General features: G+C 44.7%; 1 protein-coding gene across 1 annotated transcript in view; it reads left to right on the top strand.

Annotated features, from left to right (window-relative positions):
- The window catches only part of LOC120997613 (galactose-3-O-sulfotransferase 4-like), a 291,755-nt gene that overhangs the window by 235,446 nt on the left and 37,041 nt on the right, over positions 1-19,268 (top strand). The window contains exon 3 of the mRNA XM_040427763.1: positions 13,979-14,079. Within this exon, the coding sequence (XP_040283697.1) occupies positions 13,979-14,079 (101 nt within the window). The remainder of the gene's footprint in view (positions 1-13,978; positions 14,080-19,268) is intronic.

Raw genomic sequence — 19,268 nt, 5'->3', positions numbered from 1 at the left:
TTTATAGAAACATCGCCTCCCTATTTCGCTCTGAGCTGTCCCAAGCTGTAGATGAGTTTTCCCGCCAGATCCATGACCTGGGCACCCGGGTCTATGACTTGGAGACGCGTGCTGATGACCTTTCAGACGCATTACACTCAGACAAGGCAGATATTCTACCTCAAGCAGCTCAGATCGCAGCGATGGAACTCAAGCTGGAAGACTTGGAGAACAGAACCAGGAGGGGTAGCCTCCGGATCAAAGGTCTGCCCGAAACCTTTACAGACCTGTCGACCACATTGTCTGCATTGTTCCATGCCCTGCTGCCACAGACAGACCCGACGAGACTCCTGATGGATATGGTCCACAGAGCTCTGGGGAGACCTCGCTCTGATGCCTTACCAAGGGACGTTATTCTCAAGTTTCATCACCCGGGCATACGAGACCAAATTCTGGCTGCCGCCTGCAACCTTACTGGACTTCCCGGTCTCCCCCCTTCAGTGCATTTATATGCCGACTTGGCCCCGTCCACACTCCGCTGACGCAGGGACATGAAACCGGTAACTTCGGCATTACAAACAGCTCAGGTGCGTTACAGATGGGGACTCCCCTTTTCCCTATCATTCCGACTCAACTCCCAGGACCATATGATCCATTCACCCAGAGAGGGAATCGAGATCCTACGGAAGGCAGGAGTTCCATGTAACCAAGACCCAGCTCCAGAAGCCGCTCCAGAACCCCAGCGACCTGCTAGGGTCTGGACAACAGTACCCTCGACTTCACGGAGACCAGCTTCGTCACCACCCGCTTGAGACTGGGACTTTTGCTTGTCTTCTCCTGACCTGTCACGGCATCAGGATTATCGTTGTTGTATCCTAAGATTCCTCTCCATCCCCCTTTTTTATTTTTCTTATATTATGGTCCACTAGCTCTGACTTTGTAGTCCCTTCACTTAAAGCTGCTGTTTTGCCCGACATCCAACAACTACCGGGGACTCGGCGTGAAGGACTGTCATGTTTGCCCCTATGTTTGGGCCCTTTAGGCTGGGTTGGACGACCTCATTTGAGTCCATACTCCACTCTATTGTACCCACCTTTCTTTCCCAGGCCTACATAGGCTTAGTTCTATATTGTTCTATATGTTTTCAACTTAATGATTTTTTTTTTTCCTTTTTCTGTCTTTATCCATATCAGGGGATTAGCTCATATTGCATTGTTGTTTGGGTGGCGAATAGAAGTGGCGTTCCTGAGGCAGCTCACATGGGCAGACTTTGCCCCTCCTACATACCTCTTGACATCCTACCATGTGTAAGTTATTAACGCACAACGTGAGGGGGCTTAACTCCCCCAGAAAACGTACGTCTGCTTTTTCCACATACATCAAGCATTCACCCGATGTGATCTGCCTTCAGGAATCCCACTTCACGCCCACTTCCCACCCTAAATACTTCCATCCACAATACACACGCTTCTATTCCTCCACTTATGTTTCTAAAAGCAGAGGGGCGATCATCCTACTGCGTAACTCCTTCCCCTTTACACCCCTACGCTCCATAAAAGATCCAAACGGGAGATATGTAATTCTCTTGGGCACTTATAGAGAAGAAACCCTATGTATTGTGAACGTATACGCACCCACAGAGGATCCCATTGCCTTTTTTGTTTCTATGCACTCTATTATTGAACCCCTCACTTACCACAAACTAATGTGGTGTGGGGACTTTAACTTTGTGCCCAATCCAGTACTGGACCGTTCCACCCCCCCCCCCCCCCCCCTCCCGGCTCAAGCACGCCCATCGACCCACAACATCAAAGTTAGGCAGGTGATGGAATCCCTGTCTTTGGCGGATACCTGGAGAGAGCACAACTGTCCCCAGAGGGGATATACTTACTATTCTCCTTCCCATCACTTATACACCAGAATTGATCTAATATTCACCTCCTCCTCTTGCCTTCCCTCCCTAGCTTACTCCAGACATGTAGTGTCCTCATTATCGGACCACGACATGGTCTTAGCTGACTTCACACTAGTCACCAGCTCTAATATTCCTTTCACTTGGTGCCTGAACGAATCATTGCTGACCCGGCCGGTTGTGTTTAATTCATTACTGGACGAACATTTTTTTCTTGATAAAGAACACCCCGGACACTGATCCTATGACCCTGTGGTTGACTCACAAGGCTTTCATGCGGGGCAAACTCATTCAGGTCGCCTCAAGACTCAAGACGGATAGGTCTTTAGCCCAGGTTACGCTAGAATCTAAATTGGCCAAGTTGGTGAGAGCCCATCAGCAAGCCCCGATCCTATATTTACTGAAAGAAATAAGACACCAAAACTCAATTGAATACACTACTCTCAAACAATACAGAAAAAGCCCTCTGCTGGACGTCCTCTTACTATTACAAGTACGCTAACAAGCCAGATAAGATGTTGGCTCGCCAACTCAAGGCCAAGCAGAGATTTAATCAAGTCTATCAAATCTGTACAAGATCTGGCAGAACCACTACTCACCCAGACATCATATATAATACCTTCCAATCCTTCTACAAACATTTATATTCGACACAGAATGACGACCCCAGCCTCAAGGCTGATGACTTCCTCTTGTTTACTTCCCTCCCGAGGGTTTCCCCTGCAGCACTGGAGGAACTCAATAGTCCAATCACGACGGAAGAAGTGACTTACTCAATCAAAACTTTAAAACTAGGAAAGGCCCCAGGCCCAGATGGCTACACAGCACTTTACTTTAAGAAATTTGCCGACCAGCTAACCCCCTTCATTACCCAATACTGTAACCATTTGTTACAAGGCTCCACACCCCCACCCAAGTTTCTAACGGCCAAAATCACTGTGATCCCCAAACCAAATAAAGACCCTCTCCTGCCCTCTAATTATAGACCCATCTCACTTCTGAATCTAGATAATAAGTTATTCACCTCATCCTAGCACGCAGACTTAATAGACTTCTACCTGACCTGATACACAAAGATCAGGTTGGCTTTATCCCCAGCAGAGAAGCCCCGGATAACATAAGAAAGGTTTTGGGCTTAGTTCATGAGGCGAACAGAACGGCAACTCCAGTAGCTTTATTAGCACTAGATATAGAGAAGGCCTTCGACACAGTTTCCTGGGCCTATCTTTGGCGGACTCTCTCTCAATTCAACATTAGAGGCCCTTTCCTCTCCACCATCCAAGTGCTGTACTCTTCGCCTCAAGCTAGCCTCAAATTACCTTCCTCACATCCTTCGTCTATTCCAATTTTTAGGGGAACACGCCAGGGATGCCCTCTCTCCCCAGCCCTTTTTGCCTTAGCCATGGAACCATTAGCGATTAAGATTAGATCCCATCCAGATATAACAGGGATCTCGGCGAGGGGTGTGGAGTATAAACTGAGCCTTTTTGCTGATGACCTCTTGCTAACACTCACCAATCCCATCATATCATTCCCTTCCCTTCTGTCCCTACTCAAGTCTTTCTCAGCTACGTCAGGCCTACAAATTAACCAATCCAAATCTGAGCTTTTGTTGGGTAATGTCACTCCGCAAGTAGGTGAGATCCTTCGGGATAAGTTCCCATTTCAACACAATCCGCACTACCTGCCATACCTGGGGATTTCACTAACCAAGTCACTTAACTCCCTGTATAAAAATAAATATCCTCCCATGTTCACCCAGATACGGAAAGACCTGCAGGCTTGGGAATCCCTCCCGGTGTCCTGGGTGGGTAGGATTCACATAGTGAGAATGGTGGTTCTCCCGCGGCTCCTATACCTGTTCCGCACTCTACCGATCCCGGTCCCAGCGTCTGACTTAAGGGCTCTCCAGGTTGACATCCTTAAATTTATTTGGGCTCATAAATGATCTTGCATTTCTAAACTTATGTGTCGCCACAAGTCTCATGGCGGCCTTTCAGTGCCGGACTTAGCACACTATTACAAGGCAGCCAGACTGGCTCAACTATTTCTGACACATCTCTCTGCACAAGCACAACCCATATGGGTTACCCTTGAGCATTCATTGTTAACACCGTATTCCTGGAGAGCCCTTATCTGGACCACCTCCTTGTTACCCTCTTCACTCCGTGTCAAATCCTTGCTCTCCTACTATTCATTACTCCTATGGAAATCCATTAGGTTTAAGCACTCTCTCCAGTCCAAACCGTCTCCCTTAGAATACCTTCTGGGTAATCTGGCTTTCCCCCCTGGACTCCAACCTGGGGCCTTTGCATGGTGGGTTGAAAAAAAATTGCGCTCTCTCCAGGCTTTCCTAATACGGGGTAAAATGCTATCTATGCCAGATTTTATGGAGATATTTGCCCCACCGGTCCGTGAACAGTTTAATACCCGGAGAGTTTTCTCCTTTCTCCACTCCTTAACAAATGGTACCCATAAGATTGACCATACCCCTTTTGAAAGGCTAATGTCTTTCTCTCTATATAAACAGGGTCTGCTGTCCCGGATTTATACTTTCCTCAATGCGCCCCCAGAAAATTCTAAGCTTCGTTACATGTTAGAATGGGAGGCTGATCTATTGGAGGAATCCAGTGTATCTAGATGGCACCAGCACTCTCAGACACTCTCCAAGGGGTCGTGGCAAACCACCCTGGCTGAGACCTCAATTAAAGTCCTTCACCGGACATATCTGGTGCCGGCCAAACTACATCACTTCTATCCAGAGGTCCCTTCTACTTGTTTCCGGGACTGTGGAGAGGAGGGTACGATGTTTCATACCTGGTGGACATGTCCCATAGCCTCCAGGTTGTGGGGTCGCATTAGCGATCTGCTTTCATCCCTGTTGGGACACTCTCTCCCCCCTACACCCTCGGTTTTCCTCTTGGGCGACAAGCCATCAAAGTTAACAAATGCTAAATCTAAACTGACCCAATATATCTTGCTTGCTGCTAGGATCCACATTGCCTCCCAGTGGCGTTCCCTGTCACTGAATTACCAGGCGGTGATAGATAGGGTCAACAAGATCTACCAACTTGAACGGCTGTCAGCTATCCGTTCGGATACATTTACCCTATTTGAGGGAGTCTGGGAGCCTTGGTCGTCTTCCCCCCATTCCGCTAATCTTTCTCTCTACCCAGAACTTTGATAGGATTCAGTATGTTTTGTCCGCTACTGGGGAATGGATGGGATTGTGGGTCTTCTCATTTCCGTGCGCCACCTGAGAAGTAGGCCAACAGATACATCATTGCATGATTACTACCCCTGACATCATGTTACTCTTTCCTTATAATTTTTATATATTTAGTTTTTTGTTTTTCTTTATATGTCCTATATTATTTGTCTAGATTGCCTATTTGACTGGACAATCTGTCCTTTATTTTGTGCACATTGTGCTCTGTACCTTTTTATTGTGTAAATTTTGCAAAAAGGTAGGTGGAGTCCTTGCAAAAAGAACTTAGAGAGGGGCTCAAAAATAAAAACAAGAAGAGAAGTCCTCTCAAACAATGGCAGCTCCTGCTCCATATTATGAATATTGAACGACCTACTTAGTTGTAGGGATCCGAACAGGAAGACACATCTGTCAGAATAGGGCTCCCAGAATCCCAGGAATCAGGGGATGATCCTTCTGGTCGTCCCTCCATCACTCTCTGCTTAGGTGTAGATGTCAGACCAAGTTCCTGCTTCACCTTTTCAAAAATAGGGGGCAGCTCTCTTTTCTCTTTATAAGCCAGCCCAACAGTAGGGTCACTCCGGGTCACCGGATTTGATCTCTCAGTTGATTTCTGTGTTGAAGAACCAGCAGGCTCCTCTCCATAGTGGGGGATAGCAAATCCCTGACATTGCTGTACAGTTAGTTGTTGCAATAGCATAGCACAGTCCTCTGTAGCTGCAGTGATATTTTGTGGCTCGGGCCTTTTTCTCCTAACCCTTTCCCTTTGGGGTTTAGGTTTGGTGTCAGGATCTCTGGTGACAATGGCAGGTTGCCAGAGAATATTAGTCCCTGCAAAACCAGTAGCGTATTGGTTCTGTGTAGTATTGGGTGGTATATACTTAGCATCAGGCCGCACGGAAGCAGTAGGAAGTTTCTTTTCTGACTCTTCCTCAGACTCAGAGTCTTGAGTAGGCTCCTGGGGCTCTGTAGGTTGTCCTGGCCTGCGGACTGCAGTGGCATAGGGCCCACAGGTACCCTCTGCAGGGGTGAACTCGACCACTTCTCCAATATATAAACTATGTAGCCAAGGGGGAAGTTCTTTCCTTTTTACGGACCGGCGGTTCACATAGTACTCACGATCTGTTGATAAATCGCGGATGAATCCAAATCCCCGCTGCTTGCAAAAATCCAGCACTCGGCCCAGTTTGCGTACTGGTACCAGGAAATCCTTTACCGGTGCCTCCAACAGTTTGCGGGTTAGTCCCTCATTATAGTGCTTGCAGGCATGATTGCACGGCAATCGGGCAGACTTTATTTCTGCAGACAATTTTGCCCAAAGCGCGGTATGTTCCATAGTGGGCCACGCTATGGTGGGAACATCTTCAGACTGACCGGACCTTTTCGATTACTTTCAGAGACTGGGGTCGCGCCGTCGCGGGTGCATGCTGACCTGCACTACTCTTTGCAGACTCAGGGCCGCGGTCTCCACTACGCTCCCTCCAGCGACGGTCCCACAACTCCTGCACACGAACCTGCAGCTCCGGAGTCATTTCTGTAGGGGTCCAAGTCAAGGCGGTGACCGGGTTCTGTCCGGATGCCATTTTAGGTGCAGAGCGCTCTTGTCTCTCGGCCATGCTGCTCCGGCACTTTGCTGCTCTCTCTCTGCAGCAATCGGCGCTTCTGCTTCTAACGTGCGCACGCACGTCACGCTCTTCCAAAGTACTAGGCCCACCTCCCAGGTCTGTTTGAATGACAGGAGCGGCGCAACCATTATCCACCACAAGAGGGGTGGTCTCAGCGAGTCGGACTTTCGGCACAATACCGGTCAGTACTTCAATTGGGTTTGGTGGTTTGGTGACTGGGGCAGTCTTTTGGGTATAAAGATGTTCATAGGCATCAGCACTTTTGTCCCAACATTTAACAGGTAGGCACATTGATAGGCCACACATAGTTCCTCCCATTTTGTTTCGATGGTCGGACTCTTCACAGGGCAAAGAAGGCGGTGCTGCGTTGCATACAGGACTGGCCTCTCAGAACCCACACAGTACAGGTAGGATGGGCTTTGACCAGACAGTTTTGCATAAAGGGGCGGCACAATATTTTCCCGCTCTTCAGGGGGTGTCGCTAACTTGTACAGAGTGATGACGCAGTATTATTTTTCAAATTAGAGCTCCGGCGGCCATATTAATTGCATATGAACCGTCTATTCACTGACAGCAAGCAGTTATAGTGACACACAAATGTTGGATTTTCTCACTTTTAACACTGCGATTTTGATGCTGGGGACTAGTATAGCACCTCCATATACTTTTCAAGCAGTTCAAACAGTTCTGTAGCCCAAAACAGCGAACAATAAGCAAAAGTCTCTCAATCAAATAAAGGGCCTTATTCACATGCGACAGTCTCTCAAATATGGAGCAAGGGTTAATATCCTGTTCATGACGCCAATAAAAGTTATGCAGCCAGCCAGTCGCAGGGGCAACACGTGAGGTGCATGGTGGACCGATGAGGGGCCAAATAATATAACACACAGTTCATCAGTCTACTCACGGTTAGCAGAAAGCCTCCCTGGGCTGGCAGCACAGTGTTGAGGTGGACAGCACGAACTCCTCCGGGGCACGCTCTGTGTAGGGAAGCATCAGCCAAGATGGTGGTTGAGGTGCCCTTGATGTTAGGGGTGCTTAGGGTGCTTGTTGCGGCTGAGTCCCTTGATGGTTTTTGTCGTGACGCCAGTACCGTTAATGGTGGTACAACCATAAGTGGTAATAATGAGGTAGACAATGGTGAAATGCAACTCACAACTTTTACTTTTGATGTCTTTGGTTGCAGCAGTACAAAAATGCAGTTTCTTGATGGTACAGAATTGATTCTGCAAATCCACTGTTTCTAGGCTTTTCAGGTTTTTAGTTTTGGGAGCAATGGGTTAGGTGTACCTGGTTCCTTTAGATGTGTGGGATCCTATTCCTTGTCTTTCCCTACAAGCTGAATATTTAGACAGGAAAACTCAACTGTCTCTCAGAAGTTTGGTGTGGCTGCCTGAAGCTATAAATCCTCCACCATGCAAAGGTGTCTGTGGCCCTCAAAAATGGCTCTTATCACCGATGATTCCTTAGGAAAGCTTGTTTCTTTTCCAGGGAGGCAAACTCTTCTCCTACTGGTCAGGGATGCAAGTCTATAGTCCGGCCACAGAAGGATAACGCTCTTCTGCACCTAACATCTGAGTATCACCTACTAGTGAAGTTGGCTCCACTCACTAATCTGTGTCATGAAGTCTTCACTCTACATTTTCTTCCACTAATCTGATCTGACTCCCTGAGATCTGCTCCCTTCTCTGACTACATTTTCTTATCTCCCTCCTGGTCTCAACTCATCTGTACTAAATCTGTCCCACTAGGCCTGACCTAGGTATATATATGACCTGAACTTTATCCCCATCTAGTGGCAGGATGTATAAATTACACCTAATCTGCCTGTTAACAGGGATTTTGCAGATACATACATACAAAATCATACATTACAACCTAATACTGTAGACAGGGTCAAAAGTGCTTTTAAGCAGTGCCCACACACACGTAGTGGGACGCTGCACATGGATTATGTATGAACGTCGAAAGACGACACATGGGATTTTGTGGATTCTCTGGCATTATAGAATCTTGAGTAATCTCATTTTGGGGGTTTCTTATACCTTCCTTCATATGAGATTACAGGTGTAAGCACCTTGCTGCTTTGCTCCTGCATATACAGGTTCTATCTAAGGCCTCTTTCACACGAGCGTGACGGATTAGGTCTGGATGCGTTCAGGGTGTGTTCAGGGAAACTCGCACCAGTTTGCAAGCAAGTTCAGACAGTTTTATCTGCGATTGCGTTCAGTTGTTCAGTTTTTTCTGTGCGGGTGCAATGCGTTTTGATGCGTTTTTCACGCGCGTGATAAAAAACTGCAGGTTTACAAACAACATCTCTTAGCAACCATCAGTGAAAAACGCATCGCACCCGCACTTGCTTGTGGATGCAATGCGTTTTTCACTCAGCCCCATTCACTTTTAGGCCTCTTTCACACGGGCGTTGCGGGAAAATGTGCGGGTGCGTTGCGGGAACACCCGCGATTTTTCCGCACGAGTGCAAAACATTGTAATGCGTTTTGCACTTGCTTGAGAAAAATCGCACGTGTTCGGTACCCAAACCCGAACTTCTTCACAGAAGTTCGGGCTTGGAATCAGTGTTCTGTAGATTGTATTATTTTCCCTTATAACATGGTTATAAGGGAAAATAATAGCATTCTGAATAAAGAATGCATAGTAAAACATCGCTGGAGGGGTTAAAAAAAATATAAAAAAATTTAACTCACCTTAATCCACTTGCTCGCGCAGCCCGACATCTCCTTCTGTCTTCATCTGATCTCTGTGCAGCAACAGGACCTTTGGTGACGTCATTCCGGTCATCACATGATCCATCACCATGGTAAAAGATCATGTGATGGATCATGTGATGATCGGAGTGACGTCACCAAAGGTCCTTTACCTGTAAAATGCTCACCACAGGTCCTGTTCAGCAAAGGAGACAGAAGGAGATGCCGGGCCGCGATCAAGTGGACTAAGGTGAGTTTAATTATTTTATTTTTTTAACCCCTCCAGCGATGTTTTACTATGCATTCTGTATTCAGAATGCTATTATTTTCCCTTATAACCATGTTATAAGGGAAAATAATAATGATCGGGTCTCCACCCCGATCGTCTCCTAGCAACCGTGCGTGAAAATCGCACCGCATCCGCACTTGCTTGCGGATGCTTGCGATTTTCACGCAACCCCATTAATTTCTATGGGGCCTGCATTACGTGAAAAACGCACAAAGAGGAGCATGCTGCGATTTTCACGCAACGCACAAATGATGCGCGAAAATCACCGCTCATGTGAACAGCCCCATAGAAATGAATGGGTCGGTATTCAGTGCGGGTGCAATGCGTTCACCTCCCGCATCGCATCCGCTCGGAATACTCGCTCGTGTGAAAGGGGCCTTATGGGGCCAGGGCTGCGTGAAAAACGCAGAATATAGAACATGCTGCGATTTTCACGCAGCGCAGAACTGATGCGTGAAAAACAACGCTCATGTACACAGGCCCATTGAAATGAATGGGTCAGGATTCAGTGCGGGTGCTATGCGTTCACGTCACGCATTGCACCCGTGCGGAAAACTCGCTCGTGTGAAAGGGGCCTAAATATATACTCCCCTAGATTTTGTGGACTATTGGACATAATTGTGTACATTTGGTGTATTTGCCAATAGGGTACCTCACTATAGGGAATCCTCTGTGTTTCCTTTTCTTAATATAAAAATATAGCACATTATACTTTGACTTAGATTTTTTATTTTATATTATCGTAGTATATAATTATTGATATGAGCTTTGACATTCATTAGGTGGGTATTCTATAACTGATTTTGTATCAATATCGCCTTTCAACTTGTTTTTCACTTCACGCATGGCACATTTTACTTTTTTCACTTGTAGATATATTTGTCAACCAATATTGCTGATGTATGTATACACGGTGGCCGTTGTAGGTGACTGTGTGTATAATTACACACACAGACAAATACACGACCAAGAAGGGTGTTGGGTGTTTGAATAATATGTTATTAACACCAATGCGCAATTTGATCCATATGAGGGTACTATTATTCTGGGGAGAAATATATATGAATATATGGATGCAAGTACTCAGGTGATCTGTCTGAGAAATGTTAGCTGATCTGTTTCTCGTGGACCATATTTAGGACATCTAGATTGGTACAGGCTCCACATCTTATGGTCTATATCTGTATCTGGTGTCTGCGGGAGCCCATTGCATGGAATGTACGCTGGACAGTGAGTCATGTGACTTAGTCACATGACAGGCAAGTAATACAGCTATATGCGCTATAATACATGAAATTTGTGACAGCACGTCCACATGCCGGTGATAATGGTGAAATTTATGCGAGCACTGTTGTGGTTCGGATCGCGCTCACGTGACTGCATCGCGTCACAGTGTACGCATGTGCACAAGGGATGCGGCCATACGAAGCACTGGCATCGATTTAGCGCGCAAGTGACGTAATGTTTGGGCGGAACAAGGACTGACTCAATGATTGCGTTTGTATTAGATCAGGTGAGGGGAGGTGGGGATTATGACCGGAAAGGCCCTATACAAAAACCATGCAGGAGGTATGACGCGGACACCACACAGGTGATTTGGATAATCAGTACCGTTACAGTTATATATATGCACAACCATTCCACTATCCCTTACTTTCACTGACGAAGCCATCGGGCGAAACGCGTTGGGTAAGTGAGGGACACTGGGATGGGTGATTTGACTGTATGTTATTAATATCAGCGGTGAGAACCTTTTGTGGATTTTTTGTGCTTCTCCTCTGTATAATTGCCAATATTTTAAAGCACTGTGCTTGATATAGTTTAGCGTGCAATCTGCAGTGGAGACCAATATATTTTTTCTTTTTCTTTGTACTGGCACTTTAATATATAGGATTATATGTAATTGAATATTATGTACACATATTTTTGCTTTTTCCCTGTATATGCAACTGGATACTAGTCTCATTCCAGTTGTCCCTCTTTTATGTACTTGTATCCCGCTGTATAGTGTGGACTCCATTTTTTGTTTTTAATGGACTGTATTTACCAAACGATAAATAGAGAAGCCACGGCACTCCAATGGATAAATTTTCAATTCCTTTATTTCACCTTAAGCAGCGACGTTTCGACCAGATGGTCTTATCAAGCTCACAATATAACAGTAACACAGTGAACATTTAAATACCTCCCCATGGCCTCGCATTGGTTACAGCTTGGCCCTTCCCATTAACCCCCTGTGTACTTCCTAAAATTCTCAAAACATGGTTTGAGAATTTTAGGAAGTACACAGGGGGTTAATGGGAAGGGCCAAGCTGTAACCAATGCGAGGCCATGGGGAGGTATTTAAATGTTCAGTGTTACTGTTATATTGTGAGCTTGATAAAGACCATCTGGTCGAAACGTCGCTGCTTAAGGTGAAATAAAGGAATTGAAAATGTATCCATTGGAGTGCCGTGGCTTCTCTATTTATTGCTGGCAACTACGGGAACCTCTGGCCCGGGATCCAAAGCTGCAGGCACCACCACAAACTGGAAATACTGGACCAACAGTGAGTAGTGCTGGCCTATTATTATATCCTGTATTTAATAAAGATATTTCTGCTTATAATATGGTCGTTTGTAGTTATATGACCTGGGCATACACATTTTTGTGTAGGTTTTGTATTTAATTTATGTGGCTCATACAGGTCGCCTTATAGGTAGTGTAATACACTGATAGTTTGCCTATGAGACGCAGTCTGGGGGCTGGGCCTCATAGGCCTCCGTACATGCCAGGCTCCAAGGCCTTGGAATGTCTTGGGGCTGCCATTGCAACCATCGGGTCCCCGCCACTGCAGCGCGGGGACCCGGTGGCTAAGGAGAGGGAGTGCAAACCTCCCATATGACCGCGGCATTTGAGGGGTTAATCCACCGGCATCAATATTATCACCGATGCTGCTGGATGCAGCAGGGATCCGGCTGTCAGTAACAGCTGGATCCGTGCTGCTGATTGCCGGACCGCTCATGGGGGGAAGAAGGACCCCAGGACGAGAATGCTCGTCCTGGGCCGCAAAGTACCGTCCATTTAGCATTTAGGATGAGCATTCTCGTACTGGGTCCTTAAGGTGTTAATATACCTGTACCTACAGAACTGTTAATGATCATAAATATACCCTTAAAAGGGTTGGCTACTTTCTGGTTATTGTTGATTGATGTGTTTGTGAGATGATTATATGGAACTTACTAATTTAGTCTTTGTTGAAATTCGGCCCCATTTTCTATATTTCCTAAGGCATGGTCCCTTGTGTACAAAATCTTTTGTACTGTCCACAGGGAGATCTAGTCCATAAGATGACCACTGATGAAGGGTCATGTGACCAGGCAAATCACGTCCATGTGATGTCTCCTCCATTCAAACACTCTGCACCCGCACCCCAACAGTGCAATTGCATGCCGCAGGTGCAGTGCAATTTAATGGAAGAGGCATCACATGGAGGTGATATGCCTGGTCACATGAAATATAGAAAATGGTGCAGAATATCAACAAAAACTATATTAGTAAGTGCCATATAATCATCTCCATTGGTCCACAGTAACCTGAAAGTGTCCAACCCGTTTAAGGCAGAACAAAATGTTACTATTGCTTTTTATACTTGTGTAGAATTATACCGTAACTCTTAAAAAAATACCTGGTTGAGTTGCCTATTATTACGTTAAAGGAGTATATCTCTGTGTCCCATTGATCACTAGAATGAAATGGCAATAGTGCTAAGAAAGACCTGAGCTGAGCTACGGTATGGTGGTTCTACTTGACTTTTTTCAAAGGTTGCATGATTGTTTCATTACGCTGGGTTCACACTGAACGTACGCTCTGTATGCGCGATTGTACGGGCGTTTACAATCGCGCCGCGCAGACAAGCGAACGCCCATTGTCGCGCGTTCCCGGAAGTCTATGTACGGGAATGCGCGACACTACGCCCCAAAGAAGCTCCTGAACTTCTTGGGGCGTCGGGCGTTTTATAGCGCGATCGTACGCATTGGTTTCTCCTTGTTGAGCGTTTTACAGCGTGTAGGAACGCGCTGTAAAACGCTCAGGTCTGAACCGGCTGTTATACTCAGTGAGGACAATGCAGCCACCACCTAGAAAAGGCCAAATGGAGCCAACAGGAGACTGCCACGTTGTGTAGTGAAGTGGTTAGAGTATGCCTTTATGCTATTAATTACACAAAAAAAAGACATATAAGCAAAATATACAAGGAACATACAACATTTTGATTTTTCCTACAGAAGACTTCATTGCCTGATGCTGGTTTGTGCTGTTGTCATCTTCTCTGGGATATCAATGATCAGCTTTCAATATCACAGCAGAAAATCACTTCTCAGGTGAGACACCAAGAACCAACATGTGCTAACGGGACACAATGGTGGTCATTTATTAAGGGACTTGCAAAATTAGTCACACTGCAAGTTTTACGCTGTGTTCAGCAGTTGGGTGGAATGGGGCAGAGCAGGGGCCGATTCGAGGCCGTGCCCGGACTCTGGCCCCGGCAAATTTAATAATGTTTACGCTTGGAAACGGGTGTAATTGTGGGCACAGTTTTTACGGCGAGCACACGGATTGCTGTAGATTCACCTAATTTATGAGACGCACGCTTCAACATAACTTAGCCAAATGTTACCGAAGTGTAGGGGGGAATTATATTTGTTTTGCTGCTTCAAAAAACTGCATAAAAATGCATGTGTTTCTGCACCATATACACATGGATTTGACGTGGTTTTGCCACAGATCTCATCCTTCATTGGAAAAGGGTTAAATCTGCAGCTAAAACCGTAAATATAACTTACATCAGGGGTGCACAACTAGGGTTGAGCAAACCCAAACTGTAAAGTTCGGGTTCGTACCGAACTTTAGGATTTTTGGACCCCGGACCCGAACCCGAACATTTCCGTAAAAGTTCGGGTTCGGTGTTTGGCGCTTTCTTGGTGCTTTTTGAAAGGCTGCAGAGCAGCTAATCAACAAGCGGTCTGACCTTAGAAGCCATCACAGCCATGCCTACTAATGGCATGGCTGTGATTGGCCCGAGCAGCTTGTGACCCAGGCTCTATATAAGCTTGAGTCACGTAGCGCTGCACGTCACTCTGCTGTTACAAGTGTAGGGAGAGGATGCTGCTGGACTTGTGATTTCAGGGAGAGCATAGGAGAGAATCTAACTCAGCGATCTACAGACAAATAGTTGTGTGGGTGCAGGGCACAATCGTTTTACCCTGCCCTCAGGCCATTGACCAAAAAAAAAATTACTTTTATAATTCTGTTAGTTAGGTGGGTGGCGGCGGGAGCCATTTTATGCAAGCTCAGTGCACCAGCACTGCATCGGAGCATTTGGGACATTGCAAATCACCATTTTGTGGGCAAACTACAACATCTGGATTAGTCAGTGTGCAATTTAAGGTAGAAATACACCCATAATTTTCTGGGGTTTTAAAAACACAATTTTTTGCCAAAAAACAGTATTTTCCTGATCTGCAAGTGTTAAATTCAAGTTTAATATATACAACTTTCATATTCTGTTACCAAAAAAAGACTTTTTTGGCAATCTACAACATCTGGATTAGTAAGTGTGCAATTTAAGCTAGAAATACACCCATCATTTTCTGGGGTTTGAAAAACACACCTTTTTTTCTCAAAAAACAGTATTTTCCAGATCTGCAAGTGTTAAATTCAAGATTAATATATACAGTCGTGGCCAAAAGTTTTGAGAGTTACATAAATATTGGAAATTGGAAAAGTTGCTGCTTATGTTTTTATAATAGCAATTTGCATATACTCCAGAATGTTATGAAGAGTGATCAGATGAATTGCATAGTCCTTCTTTGCCATGAAAATTAACTTAATCCCCAAAAAACCTTTCCACTGCATTTCATTGCTGTCATTAAAGGACCTGCTGAGATCATTTCAGTAATCGTCTTGTTAACTCAAGTGAGAATGTTGACGAGCACAAGGGTGGAGATCATTATGTCAGGCTGATTGGGTTAAAATGGCAGACTTGACCTGTTAAAAGGAGGGTAATGCTTGAAATCATTGTTCTTCTATTGTTAACCATGGTGACCTGCAAAGAAACGCGTGCAGCCATCATTGCGTTGCATAAAAATGGCTTCACAGGCAAGGATATTGTGGCTACAAAGACTGCACCTCAATCAACAATTTATAGGATCATCAAGAACTTCAAGGAAAGAGGTTCAATTCTTGTTAAGAAGGCTTCAGGGCGTCCAAGAAAGTCCAGCAAGCGCCAGGATCGTCTCCTAAAGAGGATTCAGCTGCGGGATCGGAGTGCCACCAGTGCAGAGCTTGCTCAGGAATGGCAGCAGGCAGGTGTGAGCGCATCTGCACGCACAGTGAGGCGAAGACTTTTGGAAGATGGCCTGGTGTCAAGAAGGGCAGCAAAGAAGCCACTTCTCTCCAAAAAAAACATCAGGGACAGATTGGTCTTCTGCAGAAAGTATGGTGAATGGACTGCTGAGGACTGGGGCAAAGTCATATTCTCCGATGAAGCCTCTTTCCGATTGTTTGGGGCATCTGGAAAAAGGCTTGTCCGGAGAAGAAAAGGTAAGCGCTACCATCAGTCCTGTGTCATGCCAACAGTAAAGCATCCTGAGACCATTCATGTGTGGGGTTGCTTCTCATCCAAGGGAGTGGGCTCACTCACAATTTTGCCCAAAAACACAGCCATGAATAAAGAATGGTACCAAAACACCCTCCAACAGCAAATTCTTCCAACAATCCAACAACAGTTTGGTGAAGAACAATGCATTTTCCAGCACGATGGAGCACCGTGCCATAAGGCAAAAGTGATGACTAAGTGGCTCGGGGACCAAAATGTTGACATTTTGGGTCCATGGCCTGGAAACTCCCCAGATCTTAATCCCATTGAGAATTTGTGGTCAATCCTCAAGAGGCGGGTGGACAAACAAAAACCCACTAATTCTGACAAACTCCAAGAAGTGATTATAAAAGAATGGGTTGCTATCAGTCAGGAATTCCCCCAGAAGTTGATTGAGAGCATGCCCAGTCGAATTGCAGAGGTCCTGAAAAAGAAGGGCCAACACTGCAAATACTGACTCTTTGCATAAATGTCATGTAATTGTCGAAAAAAGCCTTTGAAATGTATGAAGTGCGTGTAATTATATTTCACTATATCACAGAAACAACTGAAACAAAGATCTAAAAGCAGTTTAGCAGCAAACTTTGTGAAAACTAATATTTGTGTCATTCTCAAAACTTTTGGCGACGACTGTACAGCTTTCACATTCTGTTACCAAAAAAAACACTTTTTTGGCAATCTACAACATCTTGATTAGTCAGTGTGCAATTTAAGCTAGAAATACACCCATCATTTTCTGGGATTTGAAAAATACACTTTTTTGACAAAAAATCAGGCATTTGAAAAACAATTTTCAGGCCTTGCAGCATCAGCACGTGTGAAATTACAGGCTTATATACTGCTGTCAAATTCAGTTGTTAAACAAACACTCGTTTGGGCACAAACATTTTTGTCATTGTGAGATACACCCTTAATACATTTGGGTTACATTCAGAGATTTTAAATACCGCCATTTGGTGCACCAATATTGAATTCAGGCCTACACTGGTTCAGACCGTGTGAGATACACCCTCTACATACAGGGGTTTGATTCAGGGATTTGAAATACAGCCATTTGAAATACAGCTATTTTGGGCAAAGAAATATTTAATTTATGCCTACACTGGTTCGGGCCCTGTGAGATACTCCCTCTACATACAGGGGTTTGATTCAGGGATTTAAAATACAGCCATTTGAAATACAGTCATTTTGTGCAAAGAAATATTTAATTTAGGCCTACACTGGTTCAGGCCCTGTGATATACTCCCTCTACATACAGGGGTTTGATTCAGGGATTTGAAATACAGCCATTTGAAATACAGCCATTTTAGGCAAAGAAATATTTACTTCAGGCCTACACTGGTTCAGGCCCTGTGAGATATTCCCTCTACATACAGGAGTTTGATTCAGGGATTTGAAATACAGCCATTTGAAATACAGCCATTTTGGGCAAAGAAATATTTACTTCAGGCCTACACTGGTTCAGACCGTGTAAGATACCCCCTCTACATACAAGTGTTTGAATCAGGAATTTGAAATACAGCCATTTTGTGCAAATAAATATTTCATTTAGGCCTACACTGGTTCAGGTCCTGTGAGATACTCCTTCTACATACAGGGGTTTGATTCAGGGATTTGAAATACAGCCATTTGAAATACAGCCATTTTGGGCAAAGAAATATTTACTTCAGGCCTACACTGGTTCAGACCGTGTAAGATACCCCCTCTACATACAGGGGTGTGAATCAGACATTTGAAATACAGCCATTTGAAATACAGCCATTTTGGGCAAATAAATATTTACTTCAGGCCTACACTGGTTCAGACCGTGTGAGATACCCTCTTTACATACAGGGGTTTGAATCAGGCATTTGAAATACAGCCATTTTGTGCAAATAAATATTTAATTTAGGCCTACACTGGTTCAGGCCCTGTGATATACTCCCTCTACATACAGGGGTTTGATGCAGGCATTTGAAATACAGCCATTTGAAATACAGCCATTTTGGGCAAAGAAATATTAAATTCAGGCCTACACTAGTTCAGACCGTGTGAGATACCCCCTCAACATACAAGGGTTTGAATCAGAAATTTGAAATACAGCCATTTTGTGCAAATAAATATTTAATTTAGGCCTACATTGGTTCAGGTCCTGTGAGATACTCCCTATACATACAGGGGTTTGATTCAGGCATTTGAAATACAGCCATTTGAAATACAGCCATTTTGGGCAAAGAAATATTTAATTCAGGCCTACACTGGTTCAGACTGTGTGAGATACCCCCTCTACATACAGTGGTTTGATTCAGGGATTTGAAATACAGCCATTTGAAATATAGCCATTTTGTGCAAAGAAATATTTAATATAGGCCTACACTGGTTTAGGCCCTGTGAGATGCTCCCTCTACATACAGGGGTTTGATTCATGGATTTGAAATACAGCCATTTTGTGCAAATAAATATTTAATTTAGGCCTACACTAGTTCAGACCGTGTGAGATACCCCCTCTACATACAGGGGTTTGATGCAGGCATTTGAAATACAGCCATTTTGTGCAAAGAAATATTTAATTTAGGCCTACACTGGTTCAGGCCCTGTGAGATACTCCCTCTCCAAACAGGGGTTTGATTCAGGGATTAGAAATACAGCATTTGAAATACAGCCATTTTGGGCAAAGAAATATTTAATTCAGGCCTACACTGGTTTCGACCATGTGAGATACCCTTCTACATATAGGGGTTTGATGCAGGCATTTGAAATACATCCATTTGAAATACAGCCATTTTGTGCAAAGAAATATTTAATTTAGGTCTACACTGGTTCAGGCCCTGTGAGATACTCCTTCTACATACAGGGGTTTGATTCAGGTATTTGAAATACAGCCATTTGAAATACAGCCATTTTGGGCAAAGAAATATTTACTTCAGGCCTACA

The sequence above is a fragment of the Bufo bufo genome, chromosome 4 (assembly GCF_905171765.1).
Source record: "Bufo bufo chromosome 4, aBufBuf1.1, whole genome shotgun sequence".
Taxonomy (NCBI): domain Eukaryota; kingdom Metazoa; phylum Chordata; class Amphibia; order Anura; family Bufonidae; genus Bufo; species Bufo bufo.
This window is presented reverse-complemented; position numbering and strand designations above follow the sequence as displayed.